The 15,794-nt window shown below is 30.7% G+C and overlaps 1 protein-coding gene across 1 annotated transcript in view; it reads right to left on the bottom strand.

The window, feature by feature from the left end:
* Positions 1 to 15,794, bottom strand: part of LOC111618236 (laminin subunit alpha-1-like) — a 270,556-nt gene that overhangs the window by 195,919 nt on the left and 58,843 nt on the right. Inside the window, exons 11-14 of the mRNA XM_023359721.1 lie at positions 6,653 to 6,808; positions 4,541 to 4,681; positions 3,213 to 3,368; positions 1,198 to 1,299 (exon numbers count right to left, since the gene is read on the bottom strand). Coding sequence (XP_023215489.1) covers positions 1,198 to 1,299; positions 3,213 to 3,368; positions 4,541 to 4,681; positions 6,653 to 6,808 — 555 coding nt within the window. The remainder of the gene's footprint in view (positions 1 to 1,197; positions 1,300 to 3,212; positions 3,369 to 4,540; positions 4,682 to 6,652; positions 6,809 to 15,794) is intronic.

Below are 15,794 nucleotides of genomic sequence, written 5' to 3'. Positions count from 1 at the left end.
CAAACATTAGTAGTAATGATAATATGAGGTGTAATAACAATAATAGTAGATTTTATATACCAATAAATTAATTTTTTAAATATAGTTACAAAATTTATGTAGTAGTAAAAGAAAATTTCATTTAAAATTATATTTACTTATTTATATTATTTTAAATTTTAGATTAATTAATTATACTTCAGTTGCTATCATAATGCATTGTGTTTTATTGACATGTTCAAGGAGATATTAAATAGTAATATTTCATTTTACAAATTAATGAAACTATAATAAAATAAAAATGTTGTGAATCCAATAATAGAAATAAATATAGTAGTTTTTGCAACAAAATTTTATAATTTTTAAAATTTTATTTAAATGAAATATGATGTTATTCAAGCTTATTATAGATGAAATGATCAAATATTCTAAAACTTCACTTGAATTTACAATCTTTGTAAATTGCAAATAAGTAATTGTATTAGATTTATACAATCAAATGAGAGTTCATAATATATACAGTTTTCCATAATGAATCCATAATATGGAATTATTATATTGTCATTTAGACTATATCAATACAATTACTTGAATACAAACTACTTGGATTATATTAATGTAAACAATGATACAGATTGACTATACAGATTGACAAATGACAGATTGAATTTTAAACAAAAAATGTGTATTTGTATAAAGATTCATCATATGTTCATCTCTTCTACACAATTATCTAATTTCTGCCATTTTTCTATACTATCCTGTCTTGTTTTCATTTGACTAATCTTAATATTAATAAGACAAAATTGAAATATTTTTTCACAAAAGACACCATTGACATAGAATTAAATTTCATTATTAAAATAACTGGAAATGTTTTAGTACAAATACTGGAAAAATAATTTATAAATTTTTCAATAACATATTAATTGTAAAAAATTATGTTTAATTAATGTTTATGAAAAAGATGGCAAAACATTTTCAAATTTCTGTCCCAAATGCAGAAACCCTTGGACTAAAAAAGACTTTTGCTCTTTCAGATAAAATTAAACATTTGATAATCGGGACTATTATTATTAAAATACAATTTAATGTAAATAACTATATTTAAAAGTGCTGTAAGAATAAATTATTATAAATTTAATTAAATTAAGAATTTGTAAAAAATAGACAACTTTTTTAAAACTTAAAATTTTTATAATAAAATTTTATTTTTACCTCTAAAATAACTCCCGGTCCTTCAATAAATGATCCATATATTTTATTTTTTGGTATATGATATTTAAGGGCTATACGTAATTCTCCGCCATACGAATACAGCTACTTGATAAAAATAAAAATATATCAATAAAAAATTTTTAATAAATATATAATGAAATAATTCTCAAAATTAATTTGATATTTTTATATTTCAAAAATTCTTTTAATTATTTAATAATAATAATAATTTCATTTCATTTCTTACATAAAATTTTTTAAATATTAAAAAATGTTTATTATATTATTATACAGTATATATTCATATTACACACCAATGTTTAGTTATATGTTAATAAATTTGATAAAAATTATTCTGTTAAGGATTTAAGTAAATGAAATTTACAGAAATATTTGAAAGCCACTGATAAAGTTTTGACAGAGTTATATAAATGTATATTACACATATAAAGGGCTTTTCAAAATAATGTGCCATAGGAGATTGCATGGAGAAACTGATTGGCAAGACATCAAGAGCAATTTTCAGCGACAATTTGGGATATGAGATCATTCTTTTAACTTTTCTTTTGAAGTCTCCCCCGAGATGTCATTTCCAGATTGATGACATATTTCATTTGCCCTTGGCAGTTCTCTGAGTAAGGCGAGTTTTGTTTTTAGTTTTAGAGTTTTGTCTGAGTGAGGTGGGTGGTCTATCCTTAATGAAATAAAGTGCCCCAAAAATCAAAAAAAAAAAAAAAACTACAAGTAATTCCCAACAAAAAGAAACTCCTTACCACCATATACATTTGGGTGCATTTAGGCAGTTAAATATCTCTGCAAACAATGTTGTATATGAGTACAGTCAACCTCCCTATAACGTGAGTTCATATAATGCGGATTCATATATCACAGCAAAAAAATTGCGACCGTATTCATATAAAGACGCTAAAAGAGACTCATAAAATGCGGTAAAATGTCATCGCTGACTCGTGTCGTGACAGGATTGGTCAAATCTGGACCAATAGTGGATGAGCAGCCAAACTACTTACATGCTATGGAGAGTTTAGATGGGTAAATTGAGTTTACTATCATCTGTACAGTATATAAATTAGGTACTGTAAGTCTAATACAGTAATGTAATTTTATACATTTTTTGTGAAAAAAACATTTCTTATTCAATGGCCATAAAAATTATTTCTATTAATGATGTCTCCAAAGTTCAACAAATTTTTCACAGAAAAATAACTTATCAGAAAACGCACCCACCGTTTGGTGCGCTGCTCCGCGACAAAAACAAGCTTAAGCAATGGCACGCTCGGTAAGTAATCCTACAATTTTTTGTTTATAGCATAATTTATACGGATTATTCCCAAAAAATTATACGTGTTTTGGAAATGTTGAGTCAAATTAGTCTAGAATCGATTAATTTTATGGAAGAAAACCTTTCAAACAGCCGTGGTCCCTAAACTGCACATGTGCCGGGCTGTGATTGACTCATGTATTTAAGGATTCCTACAACGTGAAATTCTTATAAAGTGAAACGTATCTACCACGTTATAGGGAAGTCAACTGTATTTTAATTACAATCACTCAGTATAAATCAGTGTTTCTCAATGGGGGCAATATTGCCCCCATGTGGGCGATTTTCCATGTTGAGGGGGTGATTAGTAACAATTTATATTTTGGGGGGGCGAAAAACAATTTTCTGGTGATATAGTAAAACATTATATTAAGAATAAATAGATATTTTATTTGTTATATCGTAGAATAATTAAACAAATAACATTATACTAGTCACTAGTCTATTTAATGCAGTACGAATTTGGCATTAGCCTTGGCCCTCGGCATTGGAATTTTGAAGTAAAGGGGACGATACTACATAACGATTTTATTGAAAGGGTGATACTACGTTGAAGGGGGCAAAGATTCGTTACAGGTTGAGAAACACTGGTATAAATGAAAAAATAAAAATATAATAGAAAACTACAACAAAGATATAAAATATATACTTTTAATATCATTTATATGTAACTAACCTTTTTACCAAGATAATATATAGGTGCTTGCCAAAATAGTTCAATGTTTTCTGGTAAATGTAAAGTTTGTATTTTTAAAACTCCATTTTCAGGAATAGCAGGATAAATAATTTTTTGTAATAAATCTGTTATTATCCAATCTTCCATTTGGCGTACCTATTAAAAAGTAAGCAAATCAATTTTAATTATATATTTTTATAATTATAATTATATATATACACAAGGTAACTTCAAAAAGTTCCCAGAGTTATGCTGGGTTAGTCAATTAAAGGCAATGAAAAAAGGGAACATGTAATGCACATTCCCTTTTTCATTGCCTTTAGCATGTCTTAGTTAAACATGTCATGAATAGAAAAATGTGTTCAAACAAGTCTGTACTCGCTGTAAAGATGACAACAGTTAACATTCATTGAAGGTTGTGTGTTAGTGAAATGTCGTGAAACAAAGTCTGGTGAAAATGTCTGTGGAAGAACAACACGCAAATATGCAAATGTGCAAAGTGAGGTTATACATCCATCTCTAGAGGACACATTAAAAAAAATGAACAAGTTATGTCACATAAAAACAAAAGAGTTTTTATTCTAAAAACTGTGAAACTGTTAGCATTATAACAAAAACTACTCTTATATGTTTAATTTCTTTGTTTAGTCTTTTTTCTAATGACATAAAGTACTCATGGAATTCCAAAAGTACTTTTTTATGCATATTTTATTTTTATTTGATTCAAAAATGCAAAAATAAACATATTAAATTTTAGAAACTTGCAGTAAATTATCTCAGCTTACACCAATTAACATCCGTTTTGTGTAAAATTTGAGAGAAAAGTGTTATTTTTAAGGTCAGGTTTAATGGTCAACCCACACTGACTAACTACTACTATGACTAATGTCAATAAGTCATTAATTGTTTTCTTGTCTTGTAAACGAAAACTCTTCCTGATTTTAAGTCAGTCAAATTACAATGTTTTATTTTATTGTACTCAAAAGAATGTTTTCTTTAACATTTAATTAACAACTAGTTTTGTTAGATCTGATTGATTTTATATTTTAGTTGCAGTTTAACTGGAGTGCTGGTAACCCTGGGGTTTCCAGAATGCTTGTCCACATAACCATTTTTATGTGGCATGCTGGCCACTCTGCAAAAATACAGTATAAAATTTCCAGTATGTTGAAAATTAAATTTATATTAGTTATGTTTTCTATACAAAGCAAATGTTATTCTCTAATACTAAGTATAACATAAAATATTTTTGTCTACAAAATATAATTTAAAAAGAATATTATGATAAACTAATTAATTAAATATAAAAACATTTAAATTTATCATACTATTTCTATTCCCCAATCATTTGATTCACAGATGTGGGTCACACCAGAACAAAAACATTTTGAGCAGCCATCAGGATTATTAACATCTAAATTATAAAATCCAGGTTTACAGGAATCACATCGTTCACCTTCAACATTTTTCTACAAAAAAAAAAAAAATTGAATTATACACAAATTTTTTTTGTGTTTAAAAATAAATGTAATTAAAATTACAAAAAATAATGTAATTTAGTTTTTTTAATTAAAATATTAAATTTGTAAACAGGTTCGTAGCATTTACACATAATTTTGCAAATATAATACTTGAAAAAATATTATTATGAACGAAGTATATAAATAAAGAAATAGCTCACAGATAACAGATCATTTTTATATAAACTATTTCATTTACAATCAAGATATACTTCAATTAACTTAGTTAACAATCTCAAATCAAACATACCCAAACAACCTTAAAATGCAGTAATACTTTAATAATTAAAACATTTTTGATCATTTTCAATAACCTTCCTCAATGTATTCTTGAATGAGTCTATTTCAGTGTATATCAGAAGTTTAATCTATATCCTCACATCATACTGGCTACTTCATTCCAACTGCCTGGCTACATAAACAATATAATAGCTGCGCTGCACTTACCAGGTGTACTAGTTAATAGTGTAGATTTTTTTAATCAAAGAAAACATGATAATTTCAAAAGAAACATCAAAAGTGCTTTATTCAAAGTAATGTCCATTGCTAGCTACACATTTCCCTCATCTTTCAGGTAATTTGTGGATACTGTCCAATATTTTTTTTTGAGGCAAACCATTCAGAGACCCATTTTTTCACTTCTTTGTATGTTTTGAAGTGCTGCTCAGAAAGTGCATGTGCCATCGATCAGAAAAAATGGAAATCAGAAGGAGTAGAGTTTGGTGAGTACAGTGGGTGGGTTAATACTTCCCAGGCAAAATCTTTTAACATGTCTTTAACTGGTTCCAAAGTGTGTGATGGTAGTACATTATCATGAAGCAAAATTACTTTGCCATGTCTTGTGATCCATTCTGGTCATTTTACAATCAAAAAGCAGTTCAAATTGATTATTTGTTGTTGATAACAATCAGTATTAACTGTTTCACCTTTTTAGAAGCTCACAATACACAAAACCTTCCTAATCCCACAAAACACAAAGCATTGTCTTCTTTCCAAAGTGGTTTGGCCTTGAAGTATCTTGAGATGTTTACCATAAGCTTCCTGAAGTATACAATAACTTTCAGCAGCACTTTTCTTCAAAATAAAGTAATGAATTAAAACTTCCTGCAAATGTTCTTTTTCGGGACAAAATTCAAAACATTTAAGTGTAAAAATATCCATGATGTTAAGACCTTCAAAAAATTTGACATATAAAGTTTTAAAGCTTGTTGTCAATACAACAAAATGGCATACATATCAAATTGGATATATATCAACTTATCTGTAATGCCAGCTATTGAACTAAACTCCACATTATTAGCTGTTATACCTAGTATTTGTAGAACCTATATATTACTATCATTACAACATTTGGTACAAAAAGAATTACAATTTATTAATATGGCAGGTTATACTTGTAATATGTATTGTATTAAAATGTAAAATATTAGTGAGTCCGCCAGGTGGCGATCGTTGTGATGCATCACGGGAACGGCACCTGAGCGCTCACTTTGGTTGGAACCTTTTCACAATAAACATAACAATACTTACAAAATTCAAGTGTATTCATACCTGAATACACTTGAATTTTGTATGTGAGTATATCCTGCCCTACACATTTCCCACCATTTATATAAATAATAAAAAAGGATTGCATTTATATAAGCCCCTCATCCCATATCATGGGTCTGTGCCCTTTCACATCACCAGAAAATTTCAAAAATCAAGATTTAACCTTCCAATAAAACCACAGCTACTTTTACACAGAATACTATGCAATGACAGGGGCAAATTAACTATGTTAGAAAACTATTGTAAGTAATTGAATGTAAGTATTATAAACTATTCACAATTCACAAGAAGTCATATCATACAGTTTGAACAATTCGAAATAGCTTTTCCATAATCAAACTTCTAGAATTAGTAAAAATCTAATCTCACCTTACAAATGCATTTTCCTTCACATGTATTTCCATCAATGGTTCCAGCAGTGTGACAAGGACATGGTTTACATTCAGGAAAATTTGTATAACCAACATCACAATGATCACATTTATTTCCAGCATATCCTTTTTTACATAAACAGTCACCTGGTTTCTGTAAATTTAAAAAAATTAATCATGTAAAAACTTTATACCATAATATAAAATCAAGACAAATTCCAAAATTATGGTAAAAAATAAAAGTCAACATTACTTTATTAGAATTTATAAACTAAAATTAAGTATGTGTTAGTGATTTAGTAATTTTTATGAGCAATTGTATCTAGAATAAATCAATTCTAATCACAAATAGAAAACAAATCTGTAATTGATTTATTTTAATATTAGTTAATATGAAAATAAACTTAACACACAAATAATTGACAAATGTTCCAAAAGAAGGAAAAAAACAACAAAAAAGAATTTGAATGCTCATTTGAATTAATTCTAAAAAAATTGTATTCCTTAGAACACTGATTCAAACATGTACTGTACATGCACAATTCATAATATTCTGGCCACCTTGAAAGATTATCTTTCAACTTAGATATAATGAACTGATACAATGAATTTACATACAATGCTGATACACTACAAATTACAAGGTTGTTATTAACAATACAATGATAAAACAAGGAAATTTCTCAACATACAACAATTAAACAGTATTTAGGACTTCACAACACATTAAAATTAGTTTTAAATATTAAAGAGCACTTTGAATTTGCTGAACTGTAGTAAATTGGTAGATCATTCCATCTATTGACAATTCAAAACCAACTTTGAGATTATCCAATTTATGGGAATTTTGATTTTTACTTGTACTATTTCAAGAAGACAAACAGCAAGAACTGCCTGATCAACACAGAATGTGAGGACAATGTAGAACAGTTTTTATTTTTATTTGGATGCTCCAGGTATGAACAATTCTGTGGACAATTCGAAAGAAAGTGTGTAATAGGTGGTTACAGCTGACCACCAAAAAAAGTGGACATTTTCAGAGACAAAAAACTTTGGAAGGAAATGTGCTTCTTCATCAAAAATACAAAAAAGTTCTCAAGTGGAGAGACAGCTGTTCTGTTTGTATGTTTTGTTAGGTTACAGCAACAGAACACTTGGGCAATCTGCCTAGAGGATGCCTTCCGTGAGGTCTTTTTAAGAGTAACTGGCTCCTATTCAGGTATTACAGATGTGGATAAAACTCAGAAAACTCCACATGGCCACATTCTGGTAAGGTGCAAACTCACGATTGAACTACCAGTGTTCAGGGAACAGAACCACTTGGCCACTGGTGGGCATGGGCGTAGCCAGAGTTTTGTTGTGGGGGGCCTAGTAGAGGCCAACCTAACACAAAATTGAATTATTTCAAATTATTCATAACATTGGGCACAGTGGATCTTTTTTTTTTTTATTAGTATTCAAAATTTTTAGCTTTAAGTTTTTTGTTGTTTCCAAATCAGCTTAACACTTTTTCGGCTGTGATTTTCTGGGGGGCACCAGGTTCACTGGGGAGGGCCGTGCCCACCCAGGCTCCCCCCTTGCTATGCCCATGCTGGTGGGCCAACAGCTGCTTTGACAAAAGAATTGAGATGATTCAACCACCATCATTAGCACCATTAGTGAAACATCATTGGAAAATCATCAGCAACAGTGATAATGACTTTTCCAGCAAGGAAGACATGAACTAATTGAAAATTGTATCCTTGACACTGACCAGCCAAGTAGACAGCATTGTTTTCTTCTATGTACATAAATGTAAATACATTTTCTTCTGTTGGATTCTTCACAAACTTTGTTGTTTGCATTACATTGTTAAATGTATACTTTATTTCATTTCTTTGTTAGCCAATTTCTCAACTTCTCTGTATAGTTTCTAAATGAAGCAACATATTGTCAGCTTGTTACATTTTAGACAATGGGGTAACTTACATGCTCTTGTGAAGTTTCCTATTCGTAGATAATTTAGACACATTTTCTTACTCTTGATTTCTTCAATTCTGAGTGGAACTGGCAGTCAGAAATTTCTCACAAAGATATATGTAGTAAGAACCATCGCAATGTTCACAAAAATGGTTAAGTATCACAGCTACTGTTTTCATCCTTTCAAACTTCAAATGTAAACATCCAATAACCTAATTTTTGATTAAGGCCAAACAATCTGCCGGATTATATCAGGCTATAATATGGCTACTATTTAATAATTAAACATTAAGTAATTTTGTCCAGAGTTAAACATTAGGTGACATCTCTTGATAAGTTTAATAAATATAAACAACCTTAACCAACACCGGGGTAAAGTTAACATTGCACTTGTATTCCATTGGAAATTTTGCTGTTCACCTGAAGAAGAACTGTTTATGGTTCAAAAACATTTATGAGGAACTGTATGTTCATTTTTATTTGAGTTTCACATTGGTAACAGGTTTGTGTATGTAGTTAAATATAAACAAACAAACAATTATTTATTGTGACATCATCACAATGCTGGGCTGCAATTTTTTATATCTTGATGCACAATGCAATTCAGTAGTGTCTTGCCCCTGTAAATCACACTTTTTCTGTTAACAAGAGAATTATGCCATCATCTATCTAACTCTCTTCTGGAGAAAATTTTTGAATTGAAACAACATGACTTTCAGTCAAAACTGAAAGTTCATATATAGTTATTCAGAGTCTCCAGCTTCCAAATTTCTATAAATGGTCTCAACTTTCATCTATCTAACTCTGTTCACAAGATTAAGGAAAGACAGACAGACACCAATGGTTATTTATAGGTGGGCAATTTTAAAATTGTAGCCCAATAAATTAATATTNAAGGTAACTTCAAAAAGTTCCCAGAGTTATGCTGGGTTAGTCAATTAAAGGCAATGAAAAAAGGGAACATGTAATGCACATTCCCTTTTTCATTGCCTTTAGCATGTCTTAGTTAAACATGTCATGAATAGAAAAATGTGTTCAAACAAGTCTGTACTCGCTGTAAAGATGACAACAGTTAACATTCATTGAAGGTTGTGTGTTAGTGAAATGTCGTGAAACAAAGTCTGGTGAAAATGTCTGTGGAAGAACAACACGCAAATATGCAAATGTGCAAAGTGAGGTTATACATCCATCTCTAGAGGACACATTAAAAAAAATGAACAAGTTATGTCACATAAAAACAAAAGAGTTTTTATTCTAAAAACTGTGAAACTGTTAGCATTATAACAAAAACTACTCTTATATGTTTAATTTCTTTGTTTAGTCTTTTTTCTAATGACATAAAGTACTCATGGAATTCCAAAAGTACTTTTTTATGCATATTTTATTTTTATTTGATTCAAAAATGCAAAAATAAACATATTAAATTTTAGAAACTTGCAGTAAATTATCTCAGCTTACACCAATTAACATCCGTTTTGTGTAAAATTTGAGAGAAAAGTGTTATTTTTAAGGTCAGGTTTAATGGTCAACCCACACTGACTAACTACTACTATGACTAATGTCAATAAGTCATTAATTGTTTTCTTGTCTTGTAAACGAAAACTCTTCCTGATTTTAAGTCAGTCAAATTACAATGTTTTATTTTATTGTACTCAAAAGAATGTTTTCTTTAACATTTAATTAACAACTAGTTTTGTTAGATCTGATTGATTTTATATTTTAGTTGCAGTTTAACTGGAGTGCTGGTAACCCTGGGGTTTCCAGAATGCTTGTCCACATAACCATTTTTATGTGGCATGCTGGCCACTCTGCAAAAATACAGTATAAAATTTCCAGTATGTTAAAAATTAAATTTATATTAATAGTTAAAATATCTCTCTGGTGATAGCACTTCATATAAAATTAAAAATATACTTTTGGTAAAAATATATGGCCAGGATGTGAATTTGAAAGGACTGGATTGGAATAAAGACACATTTGTATGTATTGTCTTGTGTATGTTTTTTGTAATCCTGGCCATATATTTTTACCAGAGGAAGAAAGAATTTGAAAAATATATTATATTGGTCACTTGGTATGATAAACCCTAACATAAGATAATCTTTGTAGTTATATAAATCAAATACCATAATATAATAAACATTAAAACAAAAACCATATAAAGAGTTTGGTTATTTTAATCCAGTATTGTCATATTTTTTTGAGATTCTCAGGTAGTACGAAATGGTGCAATTTCATCTTAAATGTTGTAAGATATCATAACTTTTTCTAATGCTATCTCTAAGAAACTGTATCATTCACATCTGAATATCAAATCTGAAATGGTAATCTGCCAATGAATCAAATTTCGCAAAAAGTGGACCAAATATTTAAACTCAGCACCCTCAAAAACCACTTAAAACATATTTTGTGCTGGCCAGTAATCTTGTATTATGTAATTTTCCTATTTGAATGCCACTATACCACTCATCCAAAGAAAGGAGGGACTGTGGCTGTACACCATATTTTGTATATATTAATTTAAGTTTAGTTGTAGTTTTCTTCACTGTTCTTTGTTCTATTGTTATATTTCTTCTAGAATTTTCTTTCCTAACCCTTTCCCCCTGGGTGGTGATGACCAATTCTTAGAACAAAAAGAAAGGAAAGAGGCCCTAAGGGCTAAGGAGTGGAGAAACTCTTGGCTTGGGGGGTCAATAGGAAAGGATGTGAAAGGTCATGGTTCAGCATCAACTGGAGATGAGAAGAGGATTGGAAAGTTTAAAGGGTAACTCTATCGTGGTTACAATAGAGAGAGAGGAGCCTATACAAGTTACCAAGGCAAGATTGGCAATGGAAGACCATTTTTCCTCCCAAGAAATACAAAATTGGCATAACACCCAAGATTACTATGGAGCCTGGGAATCCTGCTTTCTACTAATCCTATTTCCTTATATTTTTCTATATCTATCACCTCCCTTTTTCTATATTATTAAGTTAGTTTTTAAGCCTTATAGTTTATTTTATCTCTACCATAAAACTTATTTGTACACATTTTTTATGTCACAAACCACATACAAATTGCCATTTTCCCATGTTTATTGCTAGCATAAGATGTATTGTTACATTTTTTTTTTTTTTTTGACTGATGGGGGTCGGAATCCAGACAGAACCTTGTTCATCATATGCAAAAATAACGATATTCTTTTTTATAATTCTTTTTTATGTATTTTTGTATGTTCCTTTCCTTGGTATGTACTTTTGTGTATACATTACAGACTGTTGCAAAAGGGGATTGAAGTAATTCAATCAAATGTAGTTGTTGAACTCCTCTTGGACAAGAGAATTGAGAGAATGGTCAATGACAACTAATTAATACTGGCCTACATTTGACAAGTGATCTGTGTTGGATAGATCATGATGGCCCCGCATGTGATCGAAGTTGCTAACCTTAGCATTCAAAATACTTCATATAACTTGTTTAAATAAAAAAATCTTGTAAAAATACCAAAAGAATTGCTTTTATGTGATAATAAAGTGTTTATATTTTGCAACAGAGTGTATAAACTGCATAGGAAGTATTCTTGTAAATATCATGTTTATAAAAAATTAATAGAATTAGTTTGCTTTATTTGGTTACAGCAATGTCACACCAAGCAATCTGTTGAGGGGATGCATTCCAGGAAGATTTTTATGTGAATCTGGTCCCTATTTAGGTGTTACTAACATGAAGAAGCCCTGGAAAACTTCATGTGGTACACACAAAGGTATTTACCAGGCATACATAACACACAAAGGTCACAAGCCATCCTATCAAGATGATGCTCACTGCAAGAATGAAGATAAACAAGTCCCATCATCATACATTACCCATAAATACAATGTGTAGCAGTCAACTTTTTAATGTGATAAATGTCAAGAGTACCATTGCAAAATAATCCATGAATACAGATCTCATAAATATAGAGACCCAAGTAAGCAAAATTAATATTATAATTCTCTCCCTTAAACTCAATCACTTAATCAATTAAATTAAAATTGAAAAAGAATATATATTAAAATAGTCTTACATTCCTTCTGTTTGATCTGTATGAAATCTCATTCTAATAAGCAATCTAGTAAGGTCATTTAAGATCATCAGAAATACTTTACGTCCGACTTTTCGACCAAGTTTACCAGATTTCTTAAAATAGCGCCATCCTTTATCAGTCAATGGTATTATTAAAGTAAAAGTTTCACCTTCTGGTTGAGGTTTCAATGAATAAGCAATTCTCTGTCTTCTGCTCTATAATAAATGCCATAAATCAAAAATATATGTCATAAATTATTATTACAAATTAAATTTCACAAACACAAATAAAGTATAACACAAACAAAAAAAAAATAAAAAATGCAGCCAAAGAAACATAAAAATTAATGAGAAACTAATGTTTTCAACAGCTTTTAGCAATCATTATCAGTAGGGTTTCTTTCCCGGGATCCCAGAATCCCGTTTTCCCAGGATTCCCGCCGTTTATTCCCTACGAGAAAAATCCCGGAAAAATAAAATTTCCCAGGAAATCTCGCGTTTCAATAATAATTTATCACGTCAGGTTTTCTTTCTATTATTTATTATACGAAAAGTTGCATCTTGAAGACTCACCTAAGAGAGAAATTTTGAGGTTTCATGTTGCATATTATTACCTATGTTTTACAAGTTTCTACTTGTTAGTTCATGTAATATCTATGTATTGTGTTTGCGCACCATTGAACAGCGGAGACTTGCTGAAAGTAAATATCACTTATTTAGTAATATAGATACGAGTTAGTCTACAGAAAATGATTAAAGTAAATTAAATCAAACCTTCAGATATGTATAAAATACTGTACTGTAAACTCTGTAACAAAATTAAATTTTAATAATTTGTAAAAATTTAGGACGAATATATTATTAAAAATTCTCTAGAATAAACACCATAAAAAATTAAAACAGCGTTTTTATAATCTATCTTTTTCACACATTTCAAGAACACAAAATCAAACGACAGCGCAATACATGAGCGATTTGTCATGGAGTGTCTCTCGGGAGAACTTTCTACGGGAAACTGGTCCCTACTTAAGTGTTAAGCACGTAAAGAAAACTCGGAAAACTATGCAGCCAGCCCGCTGTTCAGACACGAACCCACAACTAACCAGTAATCATCAGTGTTCGGTGGTTTAATCCACTCCATTACTGATGAGCACAACTTAGTGCAACCATTCCGTAATTTTTTTTAAAAAATCTGTCTTCTAATTCTGCAATCTGTGCTATTTAATAAACAGTTTCTGAAAATTTTGAACTATTTCTTGCAAATTTTTCATTATTTTAAATTTTTCGCTTGATAAACGGACAATGTAAATTATTTAAAAGGCTTAATTTTCCAATTTTTTCCAATTTTTAATCCAATGCAGTTTTATATTAGTCCTTAACATAAACATCATTAATCATGGTGCATCTGCTAAACCAATTTTCCCATTCGTTTAAAACTGTTCTACCCTCGTATACCGTGGTATACTAGGTATTGGGGTTTGGGTAAGAACAGTAGCGTAGCGTAGTGGGGAGGCAAAATTTCACAATAAATAATAATAATATCTTATAAAAATTTGAACCATTTCATTTCATATTTTCGTCGCACCTACGATTCTGACCGATTGAAATGAGCAAGGAATAGTGTTACCATCCAGACAGTCCGGGAAGCGACTCACCGTTCGAAACCTGTCGACCTTCTTTTTTTTTATTTTGCTTGTACGATTCATTCGTACTCATATACACCTCCAATATCCAATAGAGCTATGTCTTCTAGGTTGCTTACGTTACTCCTACCCAAGTCTCCCTAGTCGCTAACTGTAACTAATTTAGAACCAGCATGCACTGCAAATTATTCTTCATTGCAAAATGATATACGCATGTGTCAGGAACTTCTGTTCGAACAAACCTCACCTGCCGTCAGGGTCGGCGATTTTAAACGGCAACACTAGCACGGAATTTTTCATTACTTATTCTGTGACGAAACTGAATTTTAGTCTTTTAAATTGAGATACCTAAATAAGGGGAGGCGAAATTTTCCTTTGCCCCGGGCGCCTGACACCCACTCTACGCCACTGGGTAAGAAAAATGAAAAAAATAAGGACTTTACAAGAACCTTTCTTTACGGATAAAAATTTTGTTTATTCGGTATAATTAACAAATCCGGGCCTTGATACCACAGAGGTTAGGTATCCTGTCAAAATTGTACCGTACAATCGAAAACGCGTATATACACAAGAAGTTATGACCGATTTACATACAATGAACTTCGTGATCGTACCATCCCAACTTTTAGTCCCACATACAATTAGGCAAACAGCTTCACGTGTGGGTATAATAGCTCACACAATCACACAGGTACAATCACAGCTGATCACAAAGAAAATATAAACCTTACAATTGTCCTTCTTAGTCTGTCCTTTTTCACGGCACTTAATTCTCTTCCACAATTGAAATATCCACTTGGATGGAATTGGATTACAGTTAGCACCTCTTCAACAGTCCTCTCTCTCTCTCTAAAACCTTTCGCTGGTGAACAAATCCCTTTTCACTCGTAGCAGATATTCCAGCAGTTGATTCAAGCGAAGAGGAAGGACGAAATAAAAAGGTCTCTCCTTTCTTTCTTATCTTATTAATATCGAGACTCTAGCCCAGTGTTTCTCAACGGGGGCGATATCGCCCCCATGTGGGCGTTTTTCCATGTTCAGGGGCGATTAGCAACAATTTATATTTTGGGGGCGAAAAAACGATTTTCTGGGCGATATAGTAAAACATTATATTAAAAATAATTAGATATTTTATTCGTTACTAGCTGCAAGGACCCGCTTCGCTGGGTTTTTATTTGTGGGCAAAAAGTAACGATAGTGAAGATTAAGATAATTACATTATAGTCAATCTTACCCGTTTTCACAGAATGCAAGAATTAGATCCCCCGTTTCCAGACTAATTAGAGACCTGGTCCCGATTCTATTTCTGAACGTCTCCTGTTCACGTCCAGTCAAACGAACTATTTTCAACGTTTTTGTAACGTTACAATCGTTCTATAATCGAACCAATATTCGAATTTTATGTTCGAATTTAATTCGAACAAATTCGAAAAATTCGAACAAAACATTCGAAATAGAAAGCAACTTTCAACCACTTTCAGCCTCATATCTCC

This window comes from Centruroides sculpturatus, unplaced genomic scaffold, assembly GCF_000671375.1.
Source record: "Centruroides sculpturatus isolate CEXI.00-Female unplaced genomic scaffold, Cexi_2.0 scaffold205, whole genome shotgun sequence".
Classification (NCBI taxonomy): Eukaryota; Metazoa; Arthropoda; class Arachnida; order Scorpiones; family Buthidae; genus Centruroides; species Centruroides sculpturatus.
The sequence above is the reverse complement of the archived record's forward strand: the minus strand, read 5'-3'. Positions and strand labels throughout refer to the sequence as shown.